We start from the raw sequence: 22114 nt of genomic DNA on the forward strand, positions 1-22114 counted from the left end.
CCTAGATTTATTTTAGAAATAGTATGTACTCAATACTCAATAATAATAAGTAGAAGCTGTCATATATATGCCCATGTGTGGTCCATGGCTCCATGTATGGAATGCATGTGGTACTAAAAATCACACTTGTGTGAAGTGAAATCAATGCTTAAAGTCCATAGACTTGGCTGACGTCACGAGTGATGTCCTGTTTTTTTTTTTGGGGGGGGGGGGGGGGCATAAAAGTCCATAGACTTGGCTGCCACACTTCTTTTTCTGAAAGCCAGATGTTGGAGGGGGGAAGATGAACTATTTCTAGAATGAATAAGGTGTTTTAAAAAATGTGAGCGCCCCTCCTATGTGCAGCTTTGAGGGTGTGTGTAAACACAAACATTGTCCCAATACAAACATTGAAGACAAAAGTGAGGACGCAAATTGTGATTGGCCGGAATGAGATGATGGATAATGATGTATGATGATAAGAGCACCCCTCACTTCACACGGGTGTGATTTTTTACTATAGTTATAGAGGGCAATCATAATGTATCAAGGCATATGAGTCTTATTAGCCAGGGATCCTCTTAATACACTGTATGTTACTGTAACTAATACAATTGGGGTGCTTGTATTTGCTCTCCCTGCTGTTCTATTGAGGCATTTAGATTGTGTCAAAGGTCATGGTATCACCTAGACACAAGATCGGACAAACGTTTGACCTGATGGTCGAGGTTCAATTTGTCACCTGAGAAAGCAGGCATGCTCTATTAGTTCAATAGTTTCAAGTACAAAAGTCAGCACTTGCATAGGAAACCGGGTTCAAATCCAAGGGTAGTTACTATAGTGCAGCTTTAACTGGTGGTGGCTTTGTCGAGTAGGTTGATATTCTCAGGAAACATGCCTTCTTCGACGGCCACCTTGGACTCGTGGACCTAAAAAAAAAGAGATGAATTATGAGACATCTGTTCTATAACCCATTAAAACCTGAGGCCGATTCTACAAATCTTGGTGCTCAAACTATTTCATGTCAAGGACCAAAATTGGATGTACAGTATTTGGCCCATCTAAAAATATTTTGTTCCAGGGGCACCCCAGGAGCAAAGAATTAAGTTAAAAAACAATTGCTTAGATTTTAAAAATAGCTCATAGCACGGCACGAAAACAGCATTTGTAGTCAGCAGGTGAAACATGTTAAGCACTCAGCTGCCATAAGCACAAAATAACGTAACATAGTGTTTTCAGAAGGGATATAAAAGAGGTCAGTCTACCTCAGTCTACTTAACAGGATAATCTAGTCCAATATTCTCATTTTTGCTCTCTCTCTGAACGACTCACTGATTCTAAAAATGATCACCAGGATTGGTTGACTGACTCTAATAACACTCACCGTGAATGGCTCACTGATTCCGATAATGCACTGCATGGTAGCACTGTAGTAACACAGCACACACTCTCCTCCTCGCACGGGAAGCTGCTCCTTACTGAAGTACACCTGCAACATAAACACATTTATACTTTATAATGTCTGGTGTTAAGTCCCTGTGCAGGTTCTTCTTGAGGTGTCCAGGTGGAACTCATCGCTATGATCACTGCCTCATCTACAACTCGATCATATTCATCCTTCTGTCGCTTCAGGACTTCCCTATATTCACATCTTGATTCAACTTGTTTGTGCTTCTAAACTGACTTTACCTGTAGGGACATGATTATGTATTGTAAATGTATTTGCACTGTGCCCTTCTTTCTCTTGTGTTGTTAAACAGCTGATGTGTGCTGGGAGAGATTGTATGAATCTGCCTGTATACTTTGTCGAAAATGAGATGCTGAATTTCAAGGGGCTATCCCTTCAATAAAAAATCACACCAGTGTGAACCAAGTGGTGCAACTCCCGTGCGTCCAGCAGGTGGCAGCCATGTCACATACTTCTCTCGTTCCAATTTCACGCATGCGCACACCACTCATGCTCATAGTTACACATACACAGGTACATGGACATTGCATTTTTAAGTGGTTGCACCACTTAAAAATCTGACACCTGCAGCATTTATATATATATATATATATATATATATATATATATATATATATATATATATATATATATACATGGATATATTCTTTCCCCAACTAACAGTCACATCTATGATAAGGTTGGATATTCTCAATAAAACAGATAACTTATCTGGAAGAGCTCTTAATTCATTATTATTATTATTATGGACTGCTTAATGGACACTTGACCTCCTGAACCACTGCTGCCTTGATTGAACAGACACAGTTTACCTGGACGAGTTGTTCGTTGAAGGACACTTCTTGGTCTTTGACCCAGGTGTAGGTGGTGTAATCTGACACACTGGTGAACCCCACCTAAAAAAACAATAACAATAAATACATTAGTGATCAATTAACACCTGAAATATCCACTAATTACAAGTAACAGGCACTGGAGGGGAGAGGATGCATTGATACCACCATGGCATCAATGCCAACGCTCCGATCACCCTCTGACCCTAAACCATAACCATACCGTGGTCTGTACCACTAAGTATCTACTGACCTGATGAAGATCCATTCAGATCGAAACGGTGTCTTTCTTTCAATAAAGTATTCCTTTACCACCGCATTGCCTTGTTGGCCCTGCACCCACTGTCAAGGTGCGTGTAAATAGGCATGCTCTGTACCACTATCTAACCATGACATAACCATAACATAACCAGTGTGTTCAACCGACAGAGACCAATCAAAGGAAAGCAAAGCAAAGTTAACATATTTACGCAGAGTAACTGGACTAAGCTCAAGAACTTGTTTACAGCCAGGCCCTGCTCATAGAACATTTCATGGTAGGGGTTCAATGCCTTGCTCAAGGGCACTTCAACGGTGGTAATTTTAACGTGCCGGTCCGGGGATACGAACTAGCGACCTTCCGATATCAAGACCGCTCCGCAAACTGTTCGGCCACCGCTGCCCTGAATCCAGTTCCAGGAACTGGAGGGGAGAGGATGCAGACATTGCAGAGCATTGTAAACCTAGCCTCGGCATAGCCAGCCTTCACTTGCCTTTGCGATGCATATTGCCCCAGGCAAGATTAAGTCCAGCCCCTCTCAATTGTGGGAGGACTTCACGGCTGAAGTGGTGACGAGCCAACCAGATTCGTCTGGAACCATGAGGCTATAACCAACCAGGGCCCAGAATTCAAATATGGGGCTATGGTTATTGCAAAGCTCAGAGCTCCGATCACCCTGACGCTAAACCATAACCCTAGCAATAACCATACCACTAACTAACCCGAACATAACCATAACATAACCAATGTGTTCACCAGATAGAGACCAATCCAGTCCCAGGCACTGGAGGGGAAAGGCTGCAGAGTTGTGTAGAGCACCATGGCATCAATGTCAGCGCTCCAATCACCCTCTGCTTGGAGACGCACCAGAGGACTGTCAAACATCTTCCTTAACTGTAGGAGAAAGAGCAAAAGGAGAAGTAGCCATAGTGAATAGTTTATTTACAATGGTACAGGGAGTCTGGCCCTCTCTAGTCCAGCTTCTGGGGGAGAGATATGCCTTGATCTTAGCCAATAGGTGCACCTGGAAAAAGCATTTTTTGGGGCTTTTTATGACTTTATTATCATTAGGACAGTAGGCTGATGGGGATAGAGAGATGGGGAGTGACACGCAGCAAAAGCTGCGGGGATCAGGACTCGAACCCTGCAAATCAGGATACATTGTAGCCTATGTGGGGTGCATATCTTTGGTCCGACAGCTTAACCCTTTTTGGGGATCTGGACAGTATGTACAGTATTCAAAACTCAAAACAATTACATATTTGATGTTTTTCAGAAAACTTTGGTCAGGATTTAGAAGGCGTATTTAGAATTGGCCTCAGTCCTAATTCCTAAATGGGTTAACCGGCCACGTATGTGTCTTAACTGGCCACGTATGTCTGAGCCACGGATGAGTCTTAGGGCCGATTCATACTGCTATTTTACCGCTGTAGTGCCGAAATGATTTCGGCTCGTCAGAAATTTTCAGTAGCAGCGAAGAGCCGACCCCCCCGAACTTCAAATGACGTCACATTGTAGGCTCTACAGAGTCGAACCGACTTTTATTCGGTTCTAAAATAGGAGTATGAATCGCGCCTTTACCGGCCACATATGTCAGACTAGGTGTCCACACCTGGAAAACATTAGTTCTGACCTAGCCTTGAATCAAGGCTGTGGTTGAGAACCACTGTATATACAGTAAGAGAACAGCAGTAGTACCTGTATGGTGAAGATGCTGAGTACAGGTTTGTGGTCGCTGATGCCGTACTCCATGATGCTGGTGTAGGACTCCTGTTTGATCTTCAGGGGAAAGGCTTCGTCCTCCTCCTGGTGTTTGGCCTTCCTCCGTGCCAGCGCCCGCTCTTCACCGTCGCCATCCTGATCATCCTCCTCGTCTCTCTCTGAGGCATTGGGTCTCAGGCGCCACAGCACCCTGTCTGTCCACGCAGGCTTACGCTTCTTACCGCTGGACAACGTGACAAGAGGGACACACCCCGGGGTTAATTTAGTTTTAGTCACATTTTAGTGTCAGTTAGTTTTGTCAAAAAATTATTTTGGCCATATGTATTTAGCCTTAATGGCGTCGAAATGCCTGATTTTACACTTGGTTGCATGCTAATCTACAAGTTTGCGTGATCTTGTAGATCTGCTATTTTCAGAGTGCAACACCCGAGCGCAACCAAACATAAAATGTCTTTTAGTTGGATCTCATCTCCACTAGTCCCTCCCTCCCTTTAGTCTAGTTTTTATTTGTTGATGAAATTGTCAATATTTTTAGTGGGTTAATGCACATAATATCAGTTCCAAAAGCAACACAATTAAAGACTTGATGTCATGCTGAACATGCTGATGGAAGAATCATAAAGAGACACGTTGTCAGTTGCACACAGTGGTGTAAGCATTTTGGCTGCCTGCTCCAAACACCATGAAAATACTCTTGCTTCTATCGTCAATTTATTCTTTGAAATTCAGAATTTTATCATTTCATTTTCATTCAGATTATTAATCTATCATTGAAAACCAGATAGGAGCAATAGTCTGGAAACATGCGGTGCATGTGTTTCTTTTCCATGCTCCCTTATGGGACGCTCCTATTTCACTCTACACAAATCAATTTTCCAAAAACGTTCCACTCAGAACAGGGATGCTGGGAGTTCAAGTGGTTAACAAATGCAACATTTAAAATGTTAAGCATATTTTGAATATCGTAATAACATTGTTAATCACAATTAAATTGCGCCACCATAAATCGTCCCATCCCTAGTGTCTACCACCGTCACAAACAATGATGATGCCCAGTTGCAAACAACGGGTGTGTTCAATGACGCACAGGTCTTATGTCTTCAATGGACCAAGGGCCTTAACCCATTTTGAGCGGGAACCCCTTTTGGTGTTACATACATTATGTTATAATTTAGCTATTGGAAAATAGCAGATCTACAAGCGAGCTTGTAGGTCTGCTATTTTTAAAAAATCGTTTTTTTTTTTTCATTTCGACGCCAGGCCTAAATGGGTTAAAGGGAACAACCATTGGTCACAGTTAATTGACAGAGACAACAGGACATGTGTGTCTTGCAATGACTGCTGGGAGGCAGAAGCGTGGTTATGTGTAGCGGAACGCAACCTGCTTGGCTATCCTATTTGAACTGGGGACCCCCCCCCCCCACCCTGACAAGCACATGGAATGTAGGAGTTGAGGCATTCAATTTCATTCGGTTTGATTCGGTTCCGCAGATAAATATTGTAAAAATAAGTTAACAGATAAGCTATTTTCCCAATTTTTATTATTATTATTATTATATTTTATTATATTTTTGAGTGGTGCCGTGCAACCACTCCAAGGAACAGCAATGTCCGTGTTAACCTATGTGACTATGTCACTTTAATGAGTACCAGTAGGGGTGCTGTTGTGCCAGAAACAGAGAGATAGAGATAGTGCTGCACTGTTGCCTGCTAATGAGAGAGAGAGAGAGAGAGAGAGAGGAGGGGGGTGGGGGGTGGGGGATGGGAGAGGGGAGTTGCACCACTCAGTTCACACAGGTGTGATTTTCTTATATTATTTGACAAATTGGTCAATGTTTGACCCATTTTTATCGTATAGTTTGTTGATTACTAGGCCTGTCACAAATATTTCATAGTCGTCTAATCGCAATTATTTCACATAATTGCAATTATTTCACATAATCGTCATAAACATGTTGAAAAATATTCATACATTTTCAAACATTTTCCAAAAACAGCGGAAATAGCTCGTCACATAAGACGTCACAAAGCTTGTACCGTAGTTATATTTCTGCAATTTGTTTTACATAATTTGTAAAGTATATAATATAGAATTTGTCAGTAAATGATTTGTATATTTACTTTATTTGTCGCATTTGCACTGTGCAATTTGTGATATTGAAGCCTAAAAATACTATTTATTAACTTATTATTATTATTATTATTATATTGAAGCCTAAAAAAACAAACAGAAATTGAGTTTTTATTCATATGTCCCAATGCTCAATGCCTAAAGCATTAAATCGTTAATTATTTGTGTGACAATTAATCGTCAACGTAAATTTGTAATCATGACAGCCCTTTTTTCTTTCGTTGTTTGTTTCTTTCTTTCTTTCAAGTCTTAAAAGTCCTTAAATTGTCAGGCGATCATGTGGGGACCCCCCAAAATCATGTGGGGACCCCCAACCCACAGGTTGAGAACTATTGTCAATAGTATATAGTATACTATTTGTAGTATACAATAGTAATGTATAGTATTAGTTTACAGTATAGCATACTATTATTATCAATAGTATACCAGTAGAGGTTATGGGAGTAAAAGGAGGCATAGCACAGGACACATTAATGCGAGGAGGGACACAGTGGGCTTTTTGAACTCTTACTTAAAGACAAACCATGTCCAGTAGCACCTGTGGAGTCGAACAGAGGCAAACAAATGCAATGAATACAAACAGCTGACGAAAGGGACAACATACAGATATGCTGTTCCAACTCTTCACACTTTTGCTGGAGGCTTTCCGAAAATTAGTCTCACTCAGTCCTCAACATGTACAGCAGAGGAACTCTATCTATTCAGGGAATCTGAATCGAATTAACATTGCCCCCCTTTCTCACTAACAATGTTCTGACAATGCACTGACAATCTACTGAATTGCCAGGTCTAGTACAGAGCCCTGGGGGACCCCGATTAACATATAAAGGGTTTTAAGACAGTGGTTAAAGCAGCACTATGTAACTTTTTAACAACTATATAGCATATTATGTCCAACAAAAATATAAAGTTACATGTTTAAGCAATAATCATCCTTCCATGTATAGACTCAGGGGGATCCCTGCTAGGGGCTTGACTGTATTACTATGTATATGGGAGACGATGAGTTTCATCCTGGCAGAACTGCTAAGTCAAAGCAAAGACTGGTCAATCACAGCACATCCTCGCCGGACATGCTTGCAGAGGCTCTTGGGTAATGAAGTCAAAGACGTTCAGACGGTCATCGATTAACACAGACATTGTCGCCTGGATCAACGACAGGTCTGCTCCAGGTCTGCTCATGAGGGGCGTGACAACGCAAGCATATAGAAAAGCGAAACAGAATCCAGGTCCGGTAAGTCGCGGGCGTGTGCACGTAACGAGCACACACGCGACAATTTCATGAGACTGCGCCCGCGTAAATACGCTTGCGTGCCCCCCCTCCCAACTTCACTGCACATACAGAAAGAAAACACAGGTCTCATTGAAAATTAATTACTAGGCAGTAGGCACGTTACATAGTGCTACTTTGAGAATAGGACTTTGTAACTAAAGGCAAATGCTACCGGTTCTCATAGGTATAACGTTTGCGTGGTGGGCTGGGTTACAGGTATAATGCATGCGTGGTGGCTGGGCGGGGCTACCTGCTGTCATAGGTGTCCGAGTTGAGGTCAAACTTGTACGTCGGCTGGAAGTCCAGAGAGCCTTCTGAAAACTGCTGGATGATTGGTTCTTTCTGCTTCATCATGGTCAGCTGACAACAACAACAATAACAGCATAAATGCATACACAACAGCAATATAAATGCATATTGTACATAACAACAACAATAACACACACAAAGATTAATAAATAAATAAATGATGGTTCCTTCCGTTTCATCATGGTCAGTTGACAACAACAGCATGGAAAGTATAGTTCAGGTATTCGGAACTCCACAAAAATGATGTGAAAGTGTGTCATGTTTGATACAACTGATAATTGGTTGTGTCTGTGTGACAGGGTAAAAAGGTTTTCTTCGGTGCATTTTTGGATTTAGTGAGATTCAGAATGTTTGGAGAAGAGACGTTGGGTCCATATTTTTACCACCATATTTGAAGTTGAACCCCTAGCATCCCTATCTATAAATGCATCAATCTTTAAAAGAACTCCATATATGGGCATAAAAGGGACACAAACATGATAACTGGGTAGGGCATGCATTTCCAACTTGCATCGATCCAAGTAGGCCAGTGCCCAATAATAAAAACTAGATAAAGTGCACAGGGCCACAGGCACAGGGCAGGCGAAAGATTTCACGTAAATTGCACGCTGCGTTCATGATTTGAGGCTTTCTGTTCAAAACGGGCCAATCCTGCAAACTTTGATAGCCAATGTTGCCAATTAGGATGGAATATGAAATATCTGACAGATCCGGCTTGAACACATGACTATAGAGATAGTGTGTAACGATTTGCTGGGTTTTTGGATAGAATCTGGAGGAGTAATATCCAAAAATGTGTTTTTCAAAAGTCTGCCTCCTGGTGGCTCTATAACAGGGCGTTCTGGAAAGTTGGGGCAGAGGTTAATCGTTGATTAGCTGGTAACAGACGGACAGACGCACACACGGACGGACTTACACACGGACGGAGTGCAAAACACTCCGTCAAAACATACTCTCTCACCATGCCTTCGGCCTGGTGGAGACAACAAGACATACTAACTCACCATGCCTTCAGCCTGGTGGAGACAACCAAACATACTAACTCCCCATGCCTTCGGCCTGGTGGAGACAAAAATCATAATCTAACCTGGTCTTTGCTCCATAGCAGGTTGTAGGTTTGGTTGGTGAGACAGGAGCGAACAAAGTGCATCCCATGATCCTGGATACGGAAGTTTAGATCACCAAACCAGAACACTAGCCTGGTGCAGGAGAGAGAGGAGAGGAGAGGAGAGGAGAGGAGAGGAGAGAGAGAGAGAGAGAGAGAGAGAGAGAGAGAGAGAGAGAGAGGAGGATGAAGTTGGGATGACAGAAAAGGGTTGTAAAAAGGAAGTGATGACAGTTAACATTAACAGTCATAAACACTGCCTTGTACCTCAACGACAAAACCACTGGTCCGCACGTGCATGTGTGTATGTGTAGTCTGTGTACTAACCTGTGATCCAGTATACTAGGAGCTTTAACACTCTCGTAGGTGTGTGGTTGTGTGGTTGTGTGTGTGTGTGTGTGTGTGTGTGTGTGTGTGTGTGTGCACTCTAACCTGTGGTCCAGTACAGTGGGAGCTTTAACGCTCTCGTAGGTGTGCGTGTCCAGGATGTGTTCAAACTCGTCGACGCGCTCCGAGGCGTAGTGCATGTGAGCCGCCAGGTGGCAGTTCAGGAAACACATCATGTGACCATATAAGGACAGCCGGACGGACACGGCCCCTTTATTACCCTGAGGAAGGAGAGTGAGCCAATAAGAACTCATCCATTCACTTAACCCTCTTATGGCCACCCTAATTAACAGTGGATTGTGCCTTCTACCTAACCTGACGCTGCCAGATGGGGGCGGTATTGGGTAACCAACACAGCACTCATCTGGGATCTCTCAGGGAGTTGAGCTGACACAAATCCGTTCCGTACCGAACCAATCAGCGTGAGCTAAGGGCGGGATATGTGCGAAACCGGATGTGAAGCTATATAGACAAGTCAATATGATTGGTTGTGTTTGCACGCCCACACGGTGATAGACAGACGGTCCTATCCAATCATCTACCAAGTATCTTGAAAAAAAGGAACAGCCCCGTCATCAATTTGCTTCCGCGATCCCAGATCCCAATAAGCTGTGAAACAAATTTGTGTAGCAAGCTTCTTGGATCTGGCAGCGTCAGGTTACCTTCTACCTGCACTATTCATATGTTTAATTCGTCATTTTAATGCCAATAGAAAAGTCTGTGACATACACACTATATCTCATTCCAACACGGTAATCCTACAGTATTATACCCAGTCCTGATGGTGGCGGTAACTACTTTGACCAAATAGAGCGAATCTGGTGATGGCGATCTGGTAGAGCCATATGGAATCCGTGTTAACGGAATCGCGGACGGAATCGTGGAAATGACCAATAAAAACAGAATTGGAATAAAACGCGGAATATTGCGGAATTGGCCCTAATCTGGGCTGAAATTCAGTTTACGGGAGAAAATGGAACATGATTCAGTGGTCAGGTTTGTTCAGAAATCAAGTGAAGACGGCCGATTATTATATTTTGTCATAAATGCGCAAAAAAGTACAACAACCACTCTACTCTCATTGAAAATCCGGTAGAGTACGGTTGTAAGGAGATGTATAGATTAGCTGCGTGTCTCTGTAACACCGAGGAGGAGTAGACAGAGCACAGCGCTCTCTCTGCCTGCTCCTCGGCTCCCTCCCAGTTCCACACACACGGAGTAAAGACTGCATGTAAAGGGAGAGAGGAGTAGAGGACCAGGTCTAGGAGTAATACTAACCTTGTAACCATAAGCATTGCTGTTTTCATCTTGCATTAACAAAAATAAACTCCACACTGAGAGGGACAGAAGGTGTAAGTGGTAGAACTACAAGGCTACATTAGCCAACGCTAGCTCCTATGCTAACGCTGCAAACTTAACTGTGTGTGTGTGTGTGTGTGGGTGCGTGCATGCATGCGAGTCAACTGAATGTTTTCTAAAAGGACAACTTTTCCCCCCCATCCTGACCAGCCTATTATTATTATTGCATTTTGGCTGTGTGCAATAACTAACTGCAAGCCAATGAAGAATGAACCAATCAGTAGCATTGTCAGTATTTGTCTTAAAGGTATATTCAGTGATTTCACTCAAAAAACCTTAGGTTTCGTTTGTGGCTGGGACCTAAGCCTTTCATCCAATCAGGATACAGAGCCAAAAACGAAACCTAAGGTTTTTTGACCCCCAGGGGTTAACTGGGGACAGGGAGGAACTCCTTATATGGTCAGCACACTCTATAGTAGAGAAGATTATCACAACAAAACAAAAAAATAAGTGATATTTGAATTAAGTGAAATCACTGAATATACCTTTAATTTCTAATTCATATTTATTTAGTTGACAATAATTTAACTGTAGGCCAGTGTTTTGAGACATACAGGCTATTATCTTGTATTGCTATAAAATTATGTGGCAAATTTCAGTGGTGGAGTAAAAACAACAAGGTCACATGGCTTTGGGGAGTTTGGGCAGCAGATCTACAAGCTCTCAAAATGTCATGCTGCAATGTGCTGTGGGCTTGTAGATCACCAATTTGGATAAATAAACTGATTATTTTTCACTGATTAAAAAAAATATGTTTTAAGCCTGTGCCTGCACCTCATACAGCACAGCATGTTCCATATTCTGCTACAGTACATGTTTGCACTTTAATTAAATTAAAGCTGCATTTGATAGGGGGTTGTTACTGAAAAGGATGTTGGTGCTTCTTGCACTAACTTTTTATGAGCAATAAATGTTCTCCAATGCATTTAAAGGAATTATTGTGTTAGAATTGATGTTACTGTAAAAAAGTTTTACTTAAAGGGACACTTCACCCTTTTTGCAAAAAAATATATGTTAATGACGTTTAGAAGCTTTAGATCACTTTCCTGGGGGTATTTATGTGTGTAATATGTGGTTTTAGTTATTTTAGATTGTAGCAGTGAGCCTGTTGTCTCTGATGTCATGGACACTGGTCTCACTACCTTCCTGGACTACAATTCCCATAATTCTTTGGTGCACTGCTCCTCCTTGTGGATAGGGGGAGAGCTGTCTTACTGAGACAACATGTAGTCCAGGAAGGAAGTGAGCCCAGTGTCCATGACATCAGAGACAACAGGCTCACTGCTACAATCTAAAATATCTAAAACCACATATTACACACATAAAGATCTCCAGGAAAGTGTTATAAAGCTTCTAAACGTCATTAACATATATTTTTTTGCAAAAAGGGTGAAGTGTCCCTTTAAATTAATATTGGTTATATCGGGCTTTTTGATTCTCCACTAATCGGTAATCGGAAATCGGAAATATCGGCCAAAAACCATATCGGTCGATCACTAATTTATTTTTTCCCGGTAAAGACATTGCATAAAAAGCAAAAAAACGAATTCAGAAATATTAAAACGGAAAAAACGGAATTTGGGGGGGGAAAAAACGGAATTGGGAAAAAAATAAAATGGATTTCATATGGCTCTACGATCTGGTGATCACAACATCCGCTCGTTTTCTCCACTGTGTTACACAGTCAGATGTCCGGGATGCATTCGCTAGAGAAGTCAGTTATGCCACGAAAGAAGAGGTCGGAAAAAAGGCTACAACGGAGGATTTCAATGAAGCCAGGAGCAATTTCTTCACTAGACGAGGTGTGTGTGTGTGTGTGTGTGTGTGTGCAACTCACCCAGTAACCACACAGACCAGTGCGCGTGTACTTGGCCTGAATGTCTCTGATGAACGGAACGTGTTCCAGTTTGCAGAAGAACAGCAGCAACAGACCCTGCATCCTGATGGAGGACACCTGCACGCACGCACGCACGCACACACACACACACACACACACACACACACACACACACACACACGATGTCATGGCGGCACGACAACGCTACATGGTTTGTGAGTGCTAGCGTGGCATGCATGGATATCACTGCGTAGATAATAGTCTGGAATGCCTCTGGTTATAAACCCGCTCCATATTTGCATACTGAGCCCTGATTGGTGAGAAATAGAGAAATCACAACAGAACGTGGCCAGAGTAATCTGAATCTTGAATCAAAGCGGTCAAGGATGGTTGATGTACGTGTGTGTGTGTGTGTGTGTGTGTGTGTGTGCACGTGTGTGTGTGTGTGTGTACAATGCGTACGTACCTTGAAGTATTCCTGTGCTGCTAAGGTGGACATGAACAACAGACTCCAGGCGTCATCGAACGCCATGTCTGACATGAACCTTATAGGACCTGAATACACCTCCTGTAGACTATATATAAACACACACACACACACACACACACACACACACATCTGATATTGTTAAAGTTGGTTTGACATAGCCACATAAAGGACACTACCGCTGGGCATGTGCAAAGGGGCCCCATGATGTATTGACTTGATCATCCTGCGTCGTGCAAAAAAGTAGCAGATCTACAAGCTTGAAATGTGGCACGAAGCAGCACATATTGAGCTCAACATGTAACCAATCTACCCAATGACATACATTTAACCAACCTACCCAATGACATACATGTAACCAACCTACCCAATGACATACATGTAACCAACCTACCATGTAACCAACCTACCCAATGACATACATGTAACCAACTGTGCCCCCTCTGCCTCACTGTAGACTAGCCGGCAGCCTCTGTGATGGCAGAGCCGAGCAGGCCGTCAGCCCAATAGAGGGTATGCGCATGCTTAAAGTGAATGGCACATCGAGTGGCAAAGTGAGTTTTACATTGTTTAACATTGTTTAATGCAATCAGATATGACTTTTCTGTGTGGATGTATGGGCTGTCAAGGCCAGAAAAGGCGTTCCTGCATAACTTCCTGGTTTGATGCAAGAAAGCTCCCACACCTGATTATTTACCATACTTTAATTAAACTAGTCCTTACCCGTTCTGAATATATGCAAACAGCAAATCATGTTCAGTGTGTGATGTAATAGATCACATTACTGATAGGGGGGGGAATTGTTTACAGATGGTCTTGGGAAGTTGGGTTGGGCACTAAAGTATAGGCTAATTAAATGCTGTAGTACAATCATAAGTACACCATTGATGTGTGATGTAAATATGGTGGTGATATTCTGCCTATAAATGGAAGTTATTGAATATTTTCAAGGTCGGTGTTGCACTTTGTAGACGGTCCCTAACCGCTCACCGTCTGCTGCCCGTGGAGATATAAGCTATTAAACGGTGAACGCGGAGGTTGGCTTTTTGGGCTTCAAAGCAAGTTGTAGTTTGTTCTTTATATAATCAGGATAAGAATTAGATGTTTTGTGTGATTTAGGAACGTGTCGTTGTCATTGCATCTGTCTGTATGTATTTTGTCATTGTGTTGTTCCGACGGCACGGGATCTGTCTTCTCCAAACGTCTCCATTTGGCCACCCCGAGACCCCGACAGATAAGCATTCCGTTGTGATCGTGCTGTTCAGTGTGTCACGCAGCCACGCTGGGTGCGCGCAGGGCTGTAAGCTGTCGTTGTCAGTGTCCAGGCTTTGAGCGTGCATGTAGCCCATGTGTAATGCACGGCGAAGGAGGTGGTTGAGGAGGGGGCGGACAGTGTAAATGGTGCATTTATATATAGCGGCGGAGCGGCTGCAGTCCTGGCTGTGTGTCGCTGATCATAAGCCCAGAAACAGTGTCCTCGGAGCGGCTGCAGTCCTGGCTGTGTGTCACTGATCATAAGCCCAGAAACAGTGTCCTCGGAGCGGCTGCAGTCCTGGCTGTGTGTCGCTGGTCATTCACATCCAACACGGACACAGAACAGATGCTCCGACGGGGCTGGGTTTCGCTTCCTACGTCACACTACAAACGGTGACCTATCGAATTATGCGTCCCACACCCCCTCCACAGGCACACAATTCTTCAAGTTACAATTCTCCATGATCGTGTGGTGATGTAAAAACAATATCTGTACAGTAAATATGACAGTTGCGTCGGTAAAAAAGTAGCCTAGCTGGATTGTGGGAGCGTGCAGATTTATTTTGGCATGGAGAGATGTGTGCTAATAGTGTGGCTCGGTCGGAGATAGAGCACGGACAAATAAACTGGTTTTTATTCACTAATAAATTCATTATTAATCTTATTGGAAAAATGGCTTCGTTAAGACCTCCATATTATTATGGTCAATGCCTGTGTGAAAAGTGGGAGCGATTGGTGCAGGCAATGAGGAGATAAGTGTTTGTTTCTGACAGACAGACAGACAGACAGACAGACAGACATTCAGACATTCGCTCTATTATTATTAGGATAAATATACTACTCTTGTGTGGACTTTTTGCCATGCATCTCCTAGTGCATGACACCAACCTACCCAATGACATACATGTATGTAACCAACCTACCCAATGACATAAATGTCAGGCTTCTTAGGGGAGTTCAGATGGAGGAGAGAGCTGATGTCATCTGGAGGATCAGCTGACGCTACGTTCCATGTGACCATGTGTAATCTGTAGACAAGGACAATATGTTACATTAAAACATGTGACCGTGTGTAGCCTGTAGAGTAGACAATGAGAATGAATGTAACATGAAAACGTGTAACCATGAACCTGTGTAGACCTGGGGTCTTCAACAGGGGAATAAAGACTGAACAGGAGCGTTAGCCCCGGCCCCCCGCTATTCATTTCAATAGAAGGTGCTCAGTGGCGTTTTGAAGCACCCGGATGACTGCCGGAAGTACAATTATAACTCAATGGCTCGAGTGAGCGGAGGTTTAGCCTAGCCTAGCCCAGGACCTCAAATTTGAGGTCCTGGGATGACGCACGTTACGCACATGACGTCATGAACGTCCGTCCACCTCCATGAAAGTGCTGCAGTTCCACTTTTCGCCAGTAGGTAGTGGCAGCTTCAACGTTGGATAGCCTTACTGGGGGCTTGGCCCAAACAGTAGTGCCAATAAGTGGCAAGATGCAACTTAGAGCAGGCGTATCTTCCTGTTTTTTAAAACTGGTGGATGGAAATGACACTCGCGGAAATGGTTGGAAATTAAGCTTCAACTTGCAGCGTCGGCAAATCGTTTCTGTTTTTTTTGCCGACGCTGCAAGTTGCAGCCACGCATGAGCGTCATTTCCATTCACCAGCTGTTTCAAAACCAGGAAGAGATGCCTGCTCAAAGCTGCATCTTGACGCTTCTTGGCGCTACTGTGGATAGGATATGGAGCATGACAAAGAGCAAAACCTATTTATTTTAAATATGGATTTAAACATGTTTTACATGGTAACGCCGATCATTGCTGATAAAGCACTGTTTCTGTGGGACTGCGTTATTATGAGTATCATTGAAATCTCTCAACACTTTAAAGACCATATATTTGTTTGAGACCATAGACTGGTACCAACAGCTGAATGGGAGAATGCATTGACTCAGGGGACCCTCGATACCGTTGTCGGTCATCCCAAATACAAAAAGGTATATTGGGTTCTAAAAGGACCCAGGGTAGACCCAAGAAGAGGGGAGGGGAGAAGAGAAGGAAAAATAATCACACACACACTCTCTCTCTCTACTAATCACACTTTTTGGCCCTCCGAAGTAGATTTTGGCGACGTATTTCTATTGAATTTTTTGCTTTTCAGAAGTTAGCGATTGAAGTTGCGAGTGTAAAACTTCTGGCGTCGGAAGGAGTATATCGACCGGCTTTAAGTAAGTAAGCCTTGCCGAGCCATGAGGGCCATAGGGCAGGAGTCTATCTCCTGTTTCTGTATCGTGAGGCAGCTTGACACCCCCCGGACATGACGCTAGTATGTAGCAGGGACCCCCAATCCAACCCTTGATGCTGAGTGTCAAGTAGAGATGCACTGGGTCCCATTTTCATAGTCTTTGGTATGACCCCTCCCAGTCTCAGGGCGGACACTCTAACCACAAGACCATTGAGCTCGTATGGACCGGCTTTAAGTCGGCTAAAATTATATGATATTTAGTCAACTAATACTAGACAAAAACAAACATTTCAGATGACTAAAAACTAAACAGAATTTTAATTAAAATACTGACTGAAACAGCATCAACATTTAGCTGTAAAATAAATCCAAAATGAACACTGGTCTCCACCTGAAGGCGTCCCTCTTAGGCTTGAAAGCCTTCTTGCCACAGAGCAGGAAAGCGTTGTCCAGGGTCTTGGACACCTTGTGGTGCAGCTTGTCTCGGGGGTCCAGGTCATCCACGCAGGTCATCAGCTGGTTCAGGCGATGGCACAGCGCCAGCCGGCTGCCCGTTGAGCTGGCGTCGCTCAGCAGGCTTTCCATGCTCTGGGAGCGAAAGCGATCCAGCGCCCCGTACGGGCGACGCGTCTCTTCCATCATGCTGGGAATTCAAGACGACGTGGTCGGCTAGCCTGTAGATGTCCGGGACTGTCACAGTTATTACATAATCGCCTAATCGCAACCTTTACCGATAATCGCAATTATCATTAACATTTTCATGTTAACTCCTTGGAGTTTCCCTAGAACGATTTGGAGCGTTTTTTACTAATATTTCAAGAGCCACATAATATTTTGTTCTATGATGATGAAAACACTAAATATCTCAAAAAGTAAGGAAACAGTCGCTATGCTAATTCTTTAGTCATTAGCAGTTGAATATAGCTTGTTTTAACCAAAAACACTTAATTGGAACAGAAAGCAGATTTTTTTAAATCTTTATAAATCCTATAATATTAGACTAAATCTTCTTCCGGGCGTACCCTTCTTTGGAAGTCCTAGGATCACTCTCAGGTTGCGGAAGAGCACCCTCTATCATAAACACTGAAAACCCCAAATGACCTGACCAAGGTCATACGTCATTGGTTGGTCTGCGCCCTGGAAATGAAGAATATACGCAACAATGGCAGGCCCATTGCACTGCCCATAACTCCGACATCTCATTACTCCGACTACGTGACTTTGTGTGTGGTTAGGGTTAGGGTTAATAATGTGCGAGTCGGAATAATTAGCCCTAATGACACCCAATTGCAGTGAATGGGTTAAAGAAAATCATACATTTTCATAACATCTTCACGTAAAATGTCATAACAAATGTCATAAAGCTACATTGGTACCTACCAAAGCTACACGCCTCTTAAACTCTATTACAAAATACATGTTTTCAGCTACTACATTTATTTTGGACATAATTATTCACGGTTAATAATCCCATCCCTATTGTGTAACTCACTTCAAGAAGAAAGACGCGCTCAACTCTTCTCAAAGGTTCTTGAGGTTTGAACTGGGGTGCAGATTCTTGACAGTAATACTCAATGAAAGGAACATCCACAGCTCTCTCTTGAGAGGTTTTAAGGAGACTTTATTCAATAAACATCCACAGCAGCAGCAGCAGCAGTCTACGAAAACACAGACGTGTTGTTTCGGGAAGCAGCTCTTTCTCCTCAGTGTGACTCCTGAAGAAGCCGTCTGCTCTGTCTTACAGTGAACTGAAGATGGTTCGCCTCCTCAGTGGCAAATATGACCTAGTCTTCCACTAGCAGGTCCAGAATATCATCAGCAGCATCAGTTTAATTTCTTAGTCCAATTACATACAGTATATCCAGAAGTAGAGTCGGAGTAGATGAAGGACAAAAGAAAACAGGCATTTCGGGTTTTTTTGCTGGCTTCAAATTCCATAGGATCCAAGCAGTGAGTGACATCAGAAGGAAAAGTGGCTTTTTGGGTGGGCCCCTGAGAGGAATGTTTTAATCCGTCGCCAAGTCTACTTTGTTTGCTAAAAATAAATAAATGAAGCAATAGAAACCGACTAACGCAGCTGAGCAGTTGCTCAACGCTACGTCGATTACAGACATTTAAGGGGAAAACTTGTATGTTCTGAAATATGGAGATACAAGGTTTCTGCCTGAAAACAATGATGTGTAAGAAGAAAAGGCTGCCGGTACGGCCTGGTTTCCTAAGGATATTAGCGTGTGTGTTGGGTAAACTAATCCAGCTTCCACATTGCTATAGCACTGATTTGCAAAGCAGCGTAGTGTATGTTCTTATATCCCCCCCCCCACACCCACACACACACACACACACACACACACACACACACACACACACACCTATAGTCATGTGAGACAAAAGCTCCTCACACTACAGCAATGCTTATTTCATAATATAGACCCACATTATGGAACTGCATCAGACATAACAAGTGGAGTCTTAAGCAGTGTCCATTTTGACAGAAATGGTCATATTTTATTATTATAAGATTTGAGTCAACTAAATGTACAGTTGATTTGGTCAACTAAAGTGTATTTTTGGTAGGCTTGATGATGATGATGGCTTCACGAGGCCCGATAGCCGATCTAGCGGACCAGAATATGCACATCGACAGGCTGGGTGCTGGGCTAAAGAGACTTCATTTTATCACAGTTTTGGCACATGACAACCACTTGCAGCCAAGCCATTAAACGACTTGTCTTAGTTCTACTGGATCTCTTCTCCATTAGTCCTAGGTTTTATTTGTTGACGAAATTGTCTGTATATTTAGCCTAAGCTACGGTGCGTTCTGAAAAGAAGCGTCGGAGACAGAAGGACATTGGTTCAAATCCAACCTGAAGCTGGTGTCTCCATCATGGCCGTGTGTCTGTTTCTCGTCCTCCTCCATGTTCTTCACCACCTGGAACACAAGTTACAATGATTACATAATAGTCTAATCGCAATTAGTTAAGATAATAGTTTCCATGTTGAAAGATTGTCATACATAAAAAGCAGAAATACGTGATCTACAAGCTTACAACGTGTCCTATTTGTTTTGTCTAAAAATGTATAAATGGTTTTGTATATGTCAGTCATTCCACATGTGTTTTTTATTCATTATGTTCCAATGTTAAATGCAAAAAAATATCATCGCAATTATTGGTTGTTAACCCTAACCCTTAAATGTGTAATCTACACGGCCTACACGGGGGCAAATAACACAACATATACTAATAACCCACTTATAATCAAATAATAATATAATTTCTATTTCATCAACAAATTGACACAAAAATAATATTTTGGGGCTTTAATCACTTGACCCCATGTTATACTTTATTGTACAAAAATTGTGAAAATTGTGAGAATACTAATTGTTCATTATAGAACATTGGGTAAACAATCTGTCATCTAAATAACATTCTATACATTTTAATGGAGATAATAATAATAATAAAAATAATAACAATAACTAGAAAAAGTGCCCCTCTGGGCACAGGTCTCCACCAGGGCAGGTCAGGTTGTGGCCTCCTGGTGGCGCTAATATAAGCCAATGTGAAAAGGGTGGGATATATCCTTCAGCCTAGTAGGAACGTCTGTGAAAGATTTCACATAAATTGCACGCTGCGTTCATGATTTAAGGCTTTTTGTTCAAAACTGGCCAATCCTGTAAACTTTGAAAGCCAATGTTAGGCAATCAAGATAGAATATGAAATATGGGACAGATCTGTGTTGAGCACATGACTATAGAGATACTGTGTAACGATTTGCAGGATTTTTGGACAAAATATGGAGGAGTATAATATCAAGAAATGTGTTTTACAAACGTCGCCCTCCTGGTGGCGCTATAACAGGCCAATGTGAAGGGTGGGATATATTCCTCAGCCTAGAAAGAACGTCTGAAAGATTTTACGTAAATTGCACACTGCATTCATGATTTAAGGCTTTTTGTTCAAAACGGGCCAACCCTGTAAACTTTAAAAGCCAATGTTAGCCAATCAGGATGGAATATGAAATATCGGACAGATCTGTGTTGAGCACATGACTATAGAGATACTGTGTAACGATTTGCAGGATTTGTGGACAAAATATGGAGGAGTAATATAAAAAGAATGTTTTACAAAAGTCGGCCAGCCCTCTAGAAGTGTCTATTTGTACGTCTCTAAATGTTTTAATGAATTGAACAAGGTGGACCCTCTTGTAAACAAGTGTAATGCATTATTGGGGGGGGCAGAGGTTCATCGATGGCATCTAGGGAGTGTGTGCAAAGGTTGGCATCGGTTAACGGTGCCGGAGATTAGCTGGTAACAGACGGACGGACGGACACAATGACACAATCTCTCTCTCTCTCTCAAATTCTCATTATCTGTCTGTCTCTCTCTCTCACACACACACACACACACACACACACACACACACACACACACACACCCTCACTCACACACACACACACACACACACACACACACACACACACACACACACACACACACACACACAGTGTGTACACACGGAGTGCAAAACATACATGCCTTCCGCCTGGTGGAGACAATAATAATAATGTTTGCTGTGAATGTAGCCCTGAAACATGACTGCATGAACCATGGCTACTGTGAATGTAAACATTGCAGATTGATAGCTACAGACAGCGGCATACTTACTGTAAACTTGCGCTGTTGTTAATTAATCTATAGTTCTATCTAAAAGCTAACGTTAGCCAGCATCTTCATTTTTATGTGCTTATTTATGTTAGTTTTGTTGTTTCTTTTTCTAATGCGTTAAAAGAAGAACAAACGCAGTTTAATGTTGTTTTCCTGTCTCTCTCAGGTTCCAGTCCAGTGTTGCCAGATCTCACGAGAGAAGCAAGCAAACAGCAGGAAACTGTTAAAAGTGCAGTTTTTTTGTGGGTGCAATTGACCTCAGAAAACCTAAAAATAAACTTAAAAAAAATATTTTTTATGTCACAATCCCTTTAATACCGCAATGAAGAAATGCTAATACGAAGTAAGAGTCCAGAATTTTTAATTTACTTGAGTAAACTAAAAAGAAGAAGAAGGGGGGGGAAAGCAATGGCATCCAAATGTACCAAAAGTAAAATGCAATATAGGCCTACAGAAATCTTCCATCTCGGGGCGATCCCTGGCAGTGACCTTTTTCTTTTCGCAGATAAGTAAGACTGGGACCGAGGCTAGGCAGTGACTGGTATTTTGTCCGCAACTCCGCATACAGAATACATTATTATAATTTGGGGGTCTTTGACATGAAAATGTTTGAGAACTATGGATTTAAAACGACCCCCCCCAAAAAATTTACCAAGCCACTTTAAACATGGTCAAAGTCGCTTATAATACACAGACATGGCAACACTGATTACCAAACGTCCACTTCTTGTACAGTGATGTCACGTGACCCAATGTCGTGTATTTGTTGGTTAATCAGATCATGATGCAAAGATCATGAAGCG

The 22114-nt window shown here is 42.5% G+C and overlaps 1 protein-coding gene across 2 annotated transcripts; it reads right to left on the minus strand.

Annotated features, from left to right (window-relative positions):
- Positions 1 to 207: 207 nt before the first annotated feature.
- Positions 208 to 21474, minus strand: LOC310853207 (inositol polyphosphate 5-phosphatase K-like). Of its 2 annotated transcripts, XR_014568752.1 has the most exons (14): positions 21312 to 21474; positions 19506 to 19570; positions 15327 to 15431; positions 13129 to 13237; positions 12663 to 12779; positions 9512 to 9687; positions 9062 to 9173; positions 7916 to 8025; positions 4238 to 4484; positions 3296 to 3433; positions 2260 to 2343; positions 1364 to 1468; positions 673 to 908; positions 208 to 345 (listed from the first exon to the last, which is right to left on the minus strand). XR_014568752.1 is itself a non-coding variant. In XM_083757448.1 (13 exons), exons 2-13 carry the CDS (start codon positions 19556 to 19558, stop codon positions 828 to 830), a joined length of 1437 nt encoding a protein of 478 aa, XP_083613574.1. In that variant the 5' UTR covers positions 19559 to 19570; positions 21312 to 21474; the 3' UTR covers positions 208 to 827. The 2 variants fall into 2 exon arrangements, 1 of the variants encoding a protein (XP_083613574.1); XM_083757448.1 differs by having other exon boundaries at positions 208 to 908.
- Between the last annotated feature and the right edge of the window lie 640 nt (positions 21475 to 22114).

Source organism: Protomyctophum parallelum, assembly GCF_964188405.1.
Source record: "Protomyctophum parallelum genome assembly, chromosome: 22".
NCBI classification, from domain to species: Eukaryota; Metazoa; Chordata; class Actinopteri; order Myctophiformes; family Myctophidae; genus Protomyctophum; species Protomyctophum parallelum.

Bases quoted from the DNA above. Each gene is read 5' to 3' on its own strand.
- LOC310853207 (XM_083757448.1), bottom strand. From the start codon at position 19,558: ATGGAGGAGGACGAGAAACAGACACACGGCCATGATGGAGACACCAGC. The intron at 12,780-13,128 runs GTACGTACGCAT...GCGTGCGTGCAG, and splicing joins CAGCACAGGAATACTTCAAG to GTGTCCTCCATCAGGATGCA. The intron at 4,485-7,915 runs GTAGCCCCGCCC...CACGTTGTCCAG, and splicing joins TCGGACACCTATGACAGCAG to CGGTAAGAAGCGTAAGCCTG.